Raw genomic sequence first — 13278 nt, forward strand, 5'->3', positions numbered from 1 at the left:
ACCGTAACAGCATACCGTAACAGCATACCGTAACAGCATACCGTAACAACATACCGTAACAGCATACCGTAACAGCATACCGTAACAACATACCGTAACAACATACCGTAACAGCATACCGTAACAGCATACCGTAACAGCATACCGTAACAGCATACCGTAACAGCATACCGTAACAGCATACCGTAACAGCATACCGTAGCCTACTCAATGGATTTGTTCCATTAACCCATACTCACATTTCTTTCCAAAATAGTGGACAAAACGAACGGAAGACCTACGAGTTTGTATAGTTTGGTATTTAAGCTATGAATGAGCCTTGGAAACGCACTAGGTTAGGACATCTGTTCATTGCGTGACTCCAGCTCAGCTCCATGTGTGAACAACATGACTCCAGCTCAGCTCCATTTGTGAACAATCAGCCAAAATTGCCAAAAATCTACAATAGAAAGTTTAGTTTTTCTTTTGTTTTATTCATTAACGCATTTAGGCCCGACGTCGACATAAAAAAAAAAGACTTCTAAATCCTGTTTCTATATCAGTGGTTCTCAAAACTATTTCATGTCAAGGACCCCCGTAATTATCTGTATTTGGCCGCCGACCCGCATCTGAAAATATGTTGTTCCATTTTTGGTTATTTCTGGTTTTTAGCTGTTCTTCCGCTGTTTGTCACTGTTTGCCTGTATGAGCTACATAACCCATTTTGGGCGGGAACCCCTTTTGGTGTTTTAAACATTATGTTATAATTTAGCTATTGAAAAACAGCAGATCTACAAGCTCATAGCGCGCCACCGAGTGGCGCGCTACGAGCTTGTAGGTCTGATTTTTGTTTTGAAATCGTGAAAATATTTATTTCAGAAAACTGGAGGATTTAGAAGTTTTTTTTTTAATTTGGAGGGGATAAGGGGATAAGGGGATAAGGGATAAGGGGATAGGGGATAAGGGGATAAGGGGATAAGGGATAAGGGGATAAGGGGATAAGGGGATAAGGGAGATCTGAACTTCACTTCGGGGGTCTAGACCGGTCACGTGCAGAGTGTCACGAGAGGCAGGAGCTGAAATCCCGTAATGCGAAAACAGCAGATCTACAAGCTCACAACGCTGTGAGAGCTTGTAGATACAAGCTCACAACGCTGTGAGAGCTTGTAGATCGGCTATTTCCGGTGGCGCTACCCGCCAGCATTCTTCTTCATCCACTGGGGATGCGGCATGGATTTCGAAACAAAATAAGTTACGCAAAATGCTGCCTTCGAGTTCAGGAGACTTCAGGGAGGGAAAAAAAGCAATTCTCCTGATCGCTGCCTTCCTGTATGTGGCATGGAAATGAGAGGAGAGGCATTTCTTTCATTTCACCATGTAGTAAATGCTGCGTTCGTGGTCTGGAGAGGGCAGTTGTTTTACAGACGGAAGAATGATGTCTATATGTGTGCATGTCCCTGGTCTATCCATCTGTCTATCAACCAAAGATGTCATTGGTGGGAAGGTTTCTGTAACTGTCCCATTGGTGGGAAGGTTTCTGTAACTGTCCACAGCCCACCAATGAGGTGGGAAGGTTTCTGTAACTGTCCACAGCCCACCAATGAGGTGGGAAGGTTTCTGTAACTGTCCACAGCCCACCAATGAGGTGGGAAGGTTTCTGTAACTGTCCACAGCCCACCAATGAGGTAGAGTAGAAACAACAAAACAATTACACTGTTATAGTGGTTAACCCATTCTGGGCGGGAACCCCTTTTGGTGTTAGCATTATGTTATGCTTTAGCTATTGAAAAATAGCAGATCTACAAGCTCGTAGCGCGCCACCGAGTGGCGCGCTACGAGCTTGTAGGTCTGCTATTTTTGAAAAACCGAAGAACGACTGGCATAGAAACATAGCTTTTTCAGAAAACTGTCATTTTCAAACAGACATTTTTAGAATCTGATCTCAGGTCAAAATGGGTTAACAGTGACAGGAACAACAGTCCACATAATGAGTAAAACTATTAAAAGGGGTAGAAAAAAGGCCAAAATTACAACCGCACAAATGTGTTTGAACATCAGGGACCGTTTGGTATTCCAATAAAGCGGAGCTTGAATACGTGTGGCTTCAAAACGTGTGGAATCGAGTCATTTGTATAGCTCCCCTTTCGTTACATCTAAAAACACCATTTTGCTGGCAAAGCGCATGAGGGTGAATGTAATGACGTGAATGAATGATGTTATTTTCTGTTCTGTTCTGTTCTCTCTTTTTTGGGTCAAACTATATTTGATATTTGATTTATTGGCAACAGTAATCTGTTCATGTTCTCGTCACATTTTGTCAATATTTATTTTTTGTCATCATTAATCATTCCACGTCATGAATATGTTTGTTTGATGAGGTTTGGCCTTATAGATGGAAACGTAGGCCGTTTTATGTGCGTTTCCTCATTTTTTAGACCCACTCATAAAAATCACTGACAAAAATCCAATACGGGACCAACATTATTTGGGCTTGCGGAAGTTGCGGCCCTTGGACTTTCGGCATCTTGCTGAGTGGCCCCTGAGCCATTTAAAGTCGAGTAGCCCTGAACTAAAGGGTTTCTATCCATGTGTATTCTCATGTGTATCTTCAGATATTCATTTCGAATGAAGATCTTGCCACAAACCGAACACTCATAGGGTTTCTCCCCCGTGTGTATTCTCATGTGCATCTTCAGACTTCCATTCTGATTGAAGCTTTTGCCACAAACGATGCAGTTAAAGGGCTTCTCCCCGGTGTGTATCATAACGTGCCTCTTCAGGTGTCCCTTCTGTTTGAACATTTTGCCACAGACCGTACAACTAAAGTGTCTTCCCCCCGCCTGACACATGGACGGCGTCGTTGGTGGCGACGACGAGTGTTCCGGGTCCTGGAACAGCACGCTGCTGAACGACAGTCCTTGTTCTTCCGCGTAGCGCGTCTGTGGCGACATCAGCGCGGCGTTCAAAGCCTCGGACTGGTCTTCCCTGATGGTCTCCTCCCACTCGTCGCTGTCTTCGGTGCCAGATTCGGAACAGCGCGACGAGAGGAGCTGGACATCACTGTTTGGCTGCGACGTTGTCCCACCACAGTCCCCTACGCCGTCAGCTTGTGCTTTGGCGTGGTCGGTCGAGGTGCTGGCTACGGCAGGCTGTGGCTCTCTGTTTGCACCGGCGCGGTCTTCACTTTTCACTGCCGGTAACGTCGACCGCTCCTCTGGTCTTCTAAGTAGCTCCTCCTGTTCTTCTTTAACGTATGGAGGCTCTGGTTCCTCCTGGACCAGACTGGGGCTCCTCCTCCTCCTCTTCTGCTGTCCAATGGAATCCTCCTCTTCACACACGGGCAGGAAGTCTAGCAGATGGAGAGAAACGGTGGTCAAATAGATGCTTCATATTCACATTATATCATACTTATTTAGCAGCACTGAAAGAGGCTACGTCGTCTATGAAAGTGGTTCCCAAAGTGGGGTCCGGGGACCCCCAGGGGTCCTTGAGGGAGTTCCAGGGGGTCCCCCAGCTAAATGATAGTCAGGAACCAAATGGACCGCTCTGAGAGTGTACACATGGAAGCAAATTGGTTCCATTTGTACACTGAGTTAAATTAACTTTGATTTTACAATATAAATTGGGGTCTCAGAGATAGAAATGCCATTAAATGGGGGTCCTTAGCCTAAACGCATCCTTGAAAGTAACTCATAGAACGCTAGCGCCCTCTGGCGATAGTTCACGGTACAATTATTCGGTGTGCGATCATAGTTAATGAGATGTATGGATTTTATTGGCCTAAAATATTGCCTATCTATACATACATTCATGAATACACCTGATGATTTTACAAAAAAATACTTTCTTAGGCTCAGAAATTAATTATTGAAATGTATTCGATAGGCCTAGCCCTAGTGTATGCAATAGAAAGTTGTTGCAAAAAATATAAATGTTCAACAGGAGAATAAAGTCTAGTTAACCCATTTTGGTGTTTTAAACATTGTTATAATTTAGATATTGAAAAATAGTGGATCTACAAGCTCATAGCGCGCCACCGAGTGGCGCACTACGAGCTTGTAGGTCTGCTATTTTTGAAAAATCGTGAAAATGTGGTGCAAATATTTGAATATATATTCTTTCAGAGCGAACGTTTCTCTCAAATCTTTGCTTCTGGGGGAGGGTCCCTGGAACAACATATTTTCAGATGGGGGTCGGTGGCATATTACATATCATTTTTGGGGTCCTTGACGTGAAATATCTAGAATATGTTATCATCACTAATATCTAGACCTATGGGGGCTTCCAGTAGACTATATAGAAACATGAGGTTTTTCAGAAAAAAATACATTTTAAAAATACTTTTAAATTTCGACGTCAGGCCTAAATGGGTTAAATGTGTGCAACTTGTAGTCCAACAGAACTTGCATGACGGTTCAACATCAACTTCTTCCTCATCAGAATATTTGACTTGGAGATGCTTTGTTTTCTAATCGTTGCAGACAGACCCCCCCCCCCCCCTCTCAGGTGAAAGAGCGCATCACTGCATGCCCTGATTTTTGTGCAACTTGCGTGAAACGTTCTACACACAATCTATGGAACATTATCTGAAATCCCAGTTTAAGAGAAGTTTGTACGTGAACACATGAACAGCGAACACACTGTAGAAATGGATAATGACATGCCCAAAACTAGGACACACACATACTGGTTACCAAAAACACTGAAGGATTTTGCTGTTTACAATGAAACATCTGATTGTGTCCATATGTTGCTCAGTCAGTAGAGCTCTTGCCTTTGGACCACAAAGTAATTGGTTCAAATCCGGGTACCAACAACTCAGCCTATGAGTCTTCAAGAACCCTGAATCACCCCATGATTAAAACCGACCCCGTCACAATTACATGGTCTTCTTTTTCTCAAGTTCAGTCTTCAATGCTTCTATGGCTTATCTTCGCATATTGTTCTTATTGCTTATCGTCTTATTAATCCACACCTGTTTTTTCTCAGCTCGATTACTGCAATGCACTTTGTTCTGGACTGCCTAAGAAAACAACTGACAGATTACAACTTGTCCAAAATGCAGCAGCCAGAGTTTTAACTAAAACTAAGATGAGAGAAAATATTACTCCAGTTTTAGCTTCACTGCATTGGCTTCCGGTTGTTTTTAGGATTGATTTTAAAATGATTTTACTTATTTATGAGCTCTCAATGGATAAATATGTCCCAAACCTTCCTACCTACATGACTGCCTGCCTAAATATGTCCCAAACCTTCCTACCTACCTTCCTGCCTGCCTAAATATGTCCCAAACCTTCCTACCTACATGACTGCCTGCCTAAATATGTCCCAAACCTTCCTACCTACATGACTGCCTGCCTAAATATGTCCCAAACCTTCCTACCTACCTTCCTGCCTACATATGTCCCAAACCTTCCTACCTACATGACTGCCTGCCTAAATATGTCCCAAACCTTCCTACCTACATGACTGCCTGCCTAAATATGTCCCAAACCTTCCTACCTACATGACTGCCTGCCTAAATATGTCCCAAACCTTCCTACCTACATGACTGCCTGCCTAAATATGTCCCAACTCCCAAACCACCCCTTAAGGTCTTCCACTGCTGGGCTGCTCGCTTTGCCTAAATAAATGGTAACTAAAAAAATACGGTGAAGCAGCTTTTTGCTTCAACGGGCCGAAGGCGTGGAACAAACTCCCACTGTACCTTCGACAGGCAGCCTCTGTAGACATTTTTAAAGCACAGCTCAAGACCCACTTCTACACTCTTGCTTTTAATTGATCTTTTATTTATTTTTTGAGTGGTGTAAACCACTCCTACAACTGGCTTTGTTAGTTTACGTGTCTGTTCGTACCAAAAAATGAGCATGGTTGCTATGGTCACCCAGTTCACACGGGTGTGATTTCATTACGTCAGACATTACATCAGACCACAGCTGATCAGTCTATATAAGACCTTACACCACTCAGTTGTTATTCATGTCCTCACTGTATTGCATCACTGCTATTATTTTAAATGTTTTATGCCTTGCTTTTTTCTTTTCTTTCTTTCTCCATTGCTCTGTAAAGCACTTATTACTCTCTTCTTATTATTACTTGTTCCCGCCTTATCGCTGCTTGCAGCTATATGTATTATTCCTTCTGTTGTTGGTGTTGTCATGGCTGCCAGTTCCCACCTGATGTTGTGTGGGAGTCCTGACTGCTCCAGACCGTAGTGAAGAGCTGCCAGCTTGCATAATGTCTTCATACTAGGACTCAGGTCCAAGATCTGTAAGACGGGTTGAGCATTGGTCGCGTCATATCCTCCGAAGACGAAGACACGATCTCCCTTCAGGCAACACCACTTAGTAGATGTCCAATCAGGAACTTTCCCCTTGGGCTGAACCTTCATCCAGGAGAAAGTATCAGAGTTAAATTTCCACAGATCGCTGAAGTGGCTCTTCAGACCAAAGTTGTAACCACCCAATATGTACAGCTCTCCATCGTAAGCGAAGGCTGAATGAAGCCAGCGTTTCTCTGGAAGCTGTACGGAAGAAGGCATGCTCAGCCAGCAGTCGGTCTCCGTGTCCAGCACGCTGATGTTGTTGTAGTCCTGCCCGCCACCCCAGCCCCCGAATACAAACATCTTCATCCCGATGATGGTGGCAGAGTGGCATGCCGAATCGGGTGGTGGAGTTCCTCTGGTGTTAATTAAAGTCCAGACCATTGTGGTGGTGGCCAGCTTGTAGATGTCATTAGTGTATCCGGTGAGACTGTTCCATCCTCCACAGATAAACATGACCTTCCCCGAGACACAGGCAGAGTGGCCGGCCCTCGCCCCCGGGACAGTCCCGGAAATGTTGTGCTTCGACCATCCGTGGCCGTCGACGTCGAATGCATAAAGAACATCGTTGTCCCGTAAGTCCCCCGTGACGGTGACGAAGGTGCTGGCCTCCTTCGACATCTTGCAATTCACCGTGCCGCCCCAGACGTACACGCTGTGTTCTATCAGAGCGGCCGTGTGGCCCCAGGACGCAGGGGGGGCCGCAAGGGGACGTCCTTCCCGCTTTCCACTCGTCACCACCGGGGGCAACTTCGCCCAGCGCAAGGACACCGAGTTGAAGACGTGGACATCGATCTGATCCACGTCGTAGCTCTTCTCGCCAAAGAGCCCTCCGAAGAGGTACACCGTGTCCCCTGATGGAACGGCGGCGCAGGCAAGCAAGTGTGCATTTGACTGCACTGGACCTCTGTTCACTGGACCTCTGTTCATGGGCACCGGCCAGCAGTACATCTGTCTGTCTGTCTGTCTGTCTCTCCCTCCTTGTCTCTCAACCACTTTTAGTGGATTTTTAGATCTCTCTCTTGGAAGTAAGATATATATGTCGTTCTCATGCTCTGCTGTCTCTCTCTCTCCCTCTCTCTCTGTCTGCAACACCTTGTATAGGCTGAGCAGAACTGTGGTCTGATGTCACAAACACAAACTGTTGCTATAACGGCCATTTTAGCCTCTGCCATCGGGGAGAAAGGTGGATGCAAGATTGCAAGATTTGGCCATGAGAAAAGGCAGGGATTACACCATATATTTACAGTAATGCCACTTGGAAGGGAGTAGTTGGAACAAGGTATGTCTTTAATGATGTTGTGGGCTTTTCTCTTACAGCGTGTGGTGTAATTAATTTTATTTGTTTATAAAGCACGTAATAACTTGGCACCTTCGTATATTAAAGGATTCCATTTTTTTCAACTTGGAATTTGTTTAAATTGATCTTGTGTTCACATTCAATGTTCTGTTACAACTTTCCTTACCATTTTTTTTTATTTTTGTATTGCTATTTTTATTTGCCTGCTTTTTTGTTTTCTAGCATTCCGCTGATTGTTATTTGTTTAACGTGAAGCACTTTGACGTTGGGCTCAACGTTAAAGCCCAGCTGCTGCACGGGGGTTTCCTCGTCATAACTCCACGCGTCCGCCTGCAGTCCCCGATCTTACCACTAGGGCCGAGCGCCTCAATGTTGGAGAGCCTCACTGGGGGCGTGGTGCTAACACTCACTCCTCATAGCAAAAGCCCCCGCCTCTCTGATGACCCCGCCTCTCTGATGACCCCGCCTCTCTGATGACCCGGAAATGAAACTGAGCTAAGGTCACAATGGGACACAATGGATGGCAAGCCAGGCAAAGGCAAGGCTTACACCGGGGCTCCACTGGGCGCGTCAGCGTCGCGTCTCCGTCACCGTCAGGGAATGTTCTCTTTTTAATCAATGAAGGGTGGCTCCACTGCCCGCGTTGCGTTGCGTTGACGGAGACGCGACGCGTGCATTCAAATTGAACCGGTGCGTTTTTTGACGCACGCGACGGATACGCAACGCGTCCGGTGGAGCCCTGGCGTTAGCTGTGCTTATGCTGCCACCTAGCGGGCAGAGAAAGAATTAACTACCACCACAGACCATATTCACATGGTGGTCATCTTGAATTAACTACCACCACAGACCATATTCACATGGTGGTCATCTTGCTACAATTTGCAATTGACAGCCCATAACTCCAAACAGAAAGTCATATCTGATTGACAGCCCATAACTCCAAACAGAAAGTCATATCTGATAGACAGCCCATAACTCCAAACAGAAAGTCATATCTGATTGCATTAAACAACGTCACACTCCTCACCGACATCAACAAGTGTTTGTTTCATAAAAACCCACCATAGACAGATTTTATGAGCTACTTTGTGTCAAAACAGAAAAGTGTTTGGAAACGGCCCGGTTGTAGTAAGGTTGGGGGGTTTGCAACATGGAAACGATTCTATTATCATCATCAATATTTAACATCAATGGTCTTTTGTCAGGTGTGTGGCGCTGGGAACAAGCACATCTCAGCCTCAGCCTTTTTTTCAGCTTTGGGTTTTTACCAAATGTAACCTAGCCAGCAAGGTAACAAAATAATACAAGGACCACTGAAATGATACTGTGAAATGCCCAGGTTAGAAAACGTGAATGTAAAAATGTCCCATGGTGTTCATAATACATTCAGGCATGAAGCTGCATGCCGTAGAGGATTCTCCCCAGGGCCGCACTGACACAGCTGTACTATACGTTAGGGGTGGGCAACGTTGACGATGGAGAGGGCCACTGACACAGCTGTACTATACGTTAGGGGTGGGCAACGTTGACGATGGAGAGGGCCACTGACACAGCTGTACTATACGTTAGGGGTGGGCAACGTTGGCGATGGAGAGGGCCACTGACACAGCTGTACTATACGTTAGGGGTGGGCAACGTTGACGATGGAGAGGGCCACTGACACAGCTGTACTATACGTTAGGGGTGGGCAACGTTGACGATGGAGAGGGCCACTGACACAGCTGTACTATACGTTAGGGGTGGGCAACGTTGACGATGGAGAGGGCCACTACATTTCCATGCTCACTCCAGAGGGCCACATTGCTGTCGTAGCAAAAATAGCCGATCTACAAGCTCAAAGCGTGTCGCACTGCAACACGTTTTGAGCTTGTAGATCGGCTATTTTTGCTATTTTCGAATTGGAATCCAGTTTGAATTCCAGTCATTAAGCTACATGTAGGCTATAGAAAGACCTATTTAAAGTGGGTCATGTTTGGAATAATAATATCAATAATATATCAGTATTCCGATATTAACCTGTGGGCCGCATTAAGTGAATGTGGGGGCCGCATGTGGCCCCCGGGCCGCCAGTTGCGTTAAAGGACAACTTGTATCTACAAGCTTACAGCACATTGTGGGTTCCAGTCGACGCGCTGTGATCTTGTGGATTTGCTATTTAATGCGCGCGGTCCACTGCACGGCAAGTATATTTCTATTATTACTGTATTACAAAGCATACATTAACCACTTCGACCCACATTTCGGCTATTTGAAAATAGCCGATCTACAAGCTCATGTAGCAGAGTGGCTCAGAGCCTCAGCCTGATGGCCTCAAAAGTCTAATATCTCCCCCTGACGGTCCAGAGGGATATCCCTTTGGTCTAGTGGTTAAGATGTTGGACTTTCAACGTGGGAGACCCGAGTTCGAATCCCGGGCGTTACACTCACAATGCGACACATTGTGAGCTTGTAGATCTGCTATTTTCAAAAGATTGTTATATATTTGAAAAGTAGAAACGGGACATTCTGTAGTACAATGAGTACTTTCACATGTGGTACTAAAAGTACATGTTGATGCCAATACTTTCACATGTGGTACTAAAAGTACATGTTGATGCCAATACTTTCACATGTGGTACTAAAAGTACATATGTGGTACTAAAAGTACATGTTGATGCCAATACTTTCACATGTGGTACTAAAAGTACATGTTGATGCCAATACTTTCACATGTGGTACTAAAAGTACATGTTGATGCCAATACTTTCACATGTGGTACTAAAAGGACATGTTGATGCCAATACTTTTACTACTTGAGGACTTTTTTGTTCCACCACTACTGATTTTATGGAGGAAAAAAACAACATAAAAAGTTGAAATGTGGAGAATAGATGCAATGGGATACCGGAGAACTCGCCAGTTTACTTAATTTGGTTTTAGTCATATTTTAGTCACCTGGAATGTTTTGGTGTTAGTCTAGTTTTAGTCGACTAAATGTCATGCGATTTTAGTCGACTAAATCTTAATCTACAGTCGTAATGGCTGATTTTACACTTGCTGAAAATAGCAGATCTACACACTATGAGCTTGTAGATCTGCTATTTTCAGCATATTTTCAAGTGTAAAATGACTTATACTGGATCCACTAGTCCCTTCCTAACATTTTAGTCTAGTTTTCATTTGGTTGACGAAATTGTCAGTTTAAATTTAGTCGTCAGTGAAAAAGGGTATAGGCCTACCTACAGTCGACGAACATTTTTCGTCTTAGTTTTAGTCGACGAAAACAACACTGTGTGGAACCAGTTACCTGGCGTGGTCCTGGTGATGGAGTTCTGCAGCACCACGATGTGTTGCTGGTTTTGGACTAGCCGCAATTTGCAACTCTAGATATATATTTTTTTATAATGTGGTGTGGTGAATCTAGAGTTGCAAAACCCTCCATTGACTCCCTACTCATCCAATTTGCGTTTAAGATCTGCTTGTATTAAACAACGTTAAACTCACCAACATTGCAGCTGTAGTCCAAGCTTGAATTATCCTCTTACAATCTGCCGAGCTAGTTTTTCATACAAATCCAGTATGAGCTACTTTGTCAAGGAATTCTGTGCAAGTGATTATTTTTCTAAGTGTTGGAGTTTGGAAGCGCTCGTCGTAAGTCACTGCACGGCCCTGCGAGCCATCTGTTTCGCATTTGCACATAATGCAGGAGGCAGCAGCGCGACGCGAAAAACGAGCGCTTCCAAACTCCAACACTTAGAAAAAGAATCACTTGCACAGAATTTCTTGACAGAAAGTAGCTCATAACATGTGCTTATGGGGATTTTTTATGAAAAACAAGCTGATTGAAAGAGGATAATTCAAGCTTGCCCTAGAGCTGCAATGTTGGTGAGTTTAACATTGTTTAATACAAGCAGATCGCAAACGCAAATTGTAGGGAGTAGGGAGTCAATGGAGGGTATTGCAACTCTAGATTCACCACACCACATTATAAAAAAAATCTAGAGTTGCAAATTGCGGCTAGTGTTGGACTATAGTTGTAACGGTTAGTTAGTTAGATTGATTGATTGAAAAATGTATTAACAGTTTGCAGAATTACAGTACATTTCAAGCACAAACTCAATACAAAGGCTGTTAACTGTGAGTGGACGACCCAATTAAGCATTACACTTGTTTCCAATAGGGTCCACAATGTTCAATTCATCAAAAACATTTAGAGACGTACAAATAGACACTTCTATATAGACAAAGGACAGAACAGGAATTCAGTTATATAGTTGTAACAGTTAGTTACCGGGGTCCTGGGTATGGAGCTCTGCAGCGCCTCGATGTGCTGCTGGTATTGGACTATAGTTGTAACGGATAGTTAGTTAGTTAGTTAGTTAGTTAGATAGTTAGTTAGATAGTTAGTTAGATAGTTAGATAGATAGTTGTAACAGTTAGTTACCTGGCGGGGTCCTGGGTATGGAGCTCTGCAGCTCCTCGATGTGCTGCTGGTATTGGACTATAGTTGTAACGGATAGTTAGTTAGTTAGATAGTTAGATAGTTGTAACGGATAGTTAGTTAGTTAGATAGTTAGTTAGTTAGATAGTTAGTTAGATAGATAGTTGTAACAGTTAGTTACCTGGCGGGGTCCTGGGTATGGAGCTCTGCAGCGCCTCGATGTGCTGCTGGTATTGGACTATAGTCGTAACGAACACCGCCAGAATGTCCTCCGCCACGGCCGTTAGCCGCTCGTTGACGAACAGCCGCAGCGTCTCCATGTCGCGCAGCGTCATGTCTTTGTATTAATGCAGATAAACGGTTATAAATGTGTTGGTGTTGAATGATTCACTGTTGATTCTGTTGTTGTTGTTGTTGTTCTGGAACACCGGAGGAGCACACTGACTGTGACCCTGAGCAGCACAGAATGTAAACAATGAGAACTACTTCCGGGGCAGTGTTGCCAGATTAGTAGTGTGTGCGCGAGAGAAACAAGCAAACCGGTCTAAGAAAAGAGCCACTCCACTGAAAACAGCCGATGTACAAGCTCACAACGCGTCACGATGTGGTGCGTTGTGAGTTTGTAGGTCTGCTATTTTCCACAAAAATAAAATCTTTGGGGGAAAAGTGATTTATCTTTTTTCTTTTATCACAATTTTGCTGTGGGTCTCCTTGGCACAAAATTATATTTTCAGATTTGGTCCACGGACAAATACATGGCGGTCCTTGACATGTACATGTTTAAACATTGGTTTAAATAACTACACACAAGTTACACAAACCAAAAAAAAAACCACCCAATATTTACAAGCAACTTTACTGAAAAACAAGCCCAAAGTTGGTTATGCTTATAATAAGCCGACATGATTTATTAGATAGCCTACCTCTGTTTTGGCGGTGATTTGATGTTCACCGCCACCTGCTGGTGGAGGTCTGTATAGCGCCTCTTGTAACTTGATCTTTCTTTGGACATTATTAAGGGACCAATCCGTCCTGTAGGATCGTTGGTCCCTTATTGTTTTTGTCTTTTTTTTTCTCCTCCTTCCGCCAACAATAGCAGTTCTGGCTGCGAAACTCTGCAATATGGTAGAGGGCTATGCCAAGCGGTGAGGATGGGAAGCCCACGACCATTGGCCAAAGGGTGGCGCTATATATATATTTTTTTTTGGGGGGGGTCCTAGATATAAATGGCATTAAATGGGGGTCAGTAGCCTATGC

The 13278-nt window shown here is 44.2% G+C and overlaps 1 protein-coding gene across 1 annotated transcript; it reads right to left on the reverse strand.

The window, feature by feature from the left end:
* Positions 1-217: 217 nt before the first annotated feature.
* On the reverse strand, positions 218-12483 carry LOC306918355 (uncharacterized protein). The gene is made up of 2 exons (XM_079531251.1): positions 12203-12483; positions 218-3328 (listed from the first exon to the last, which is right to left on the reverse strand). The coding sequence occupies exons 1-2, from the start codon at positions 12354-12356 to the stop codon at positions 2430-2432; spliced, it is 1053 nt and encodes a 350-aa protein (XP_079387377.1). The 5' UTR covers positions 12357-12483; the 3' UTR covers positions 218-2429.
* Between the last annotated feature and the right edge of the window lie 795 nt (positions 12484-13278).

This window comes from Electrona antarctica (assembly GCF_951216825.1).
Source record: "Electrona antarctica genome assembly, contig: scaffold_283, whole genome shotgun sequence".
Taxonomy (NCBI): Eukaryota; Metazoa; Chordata; class Actinopteri; order Myctophiformes; family Myctophidae; genus Electrona; species Electrona antarctica.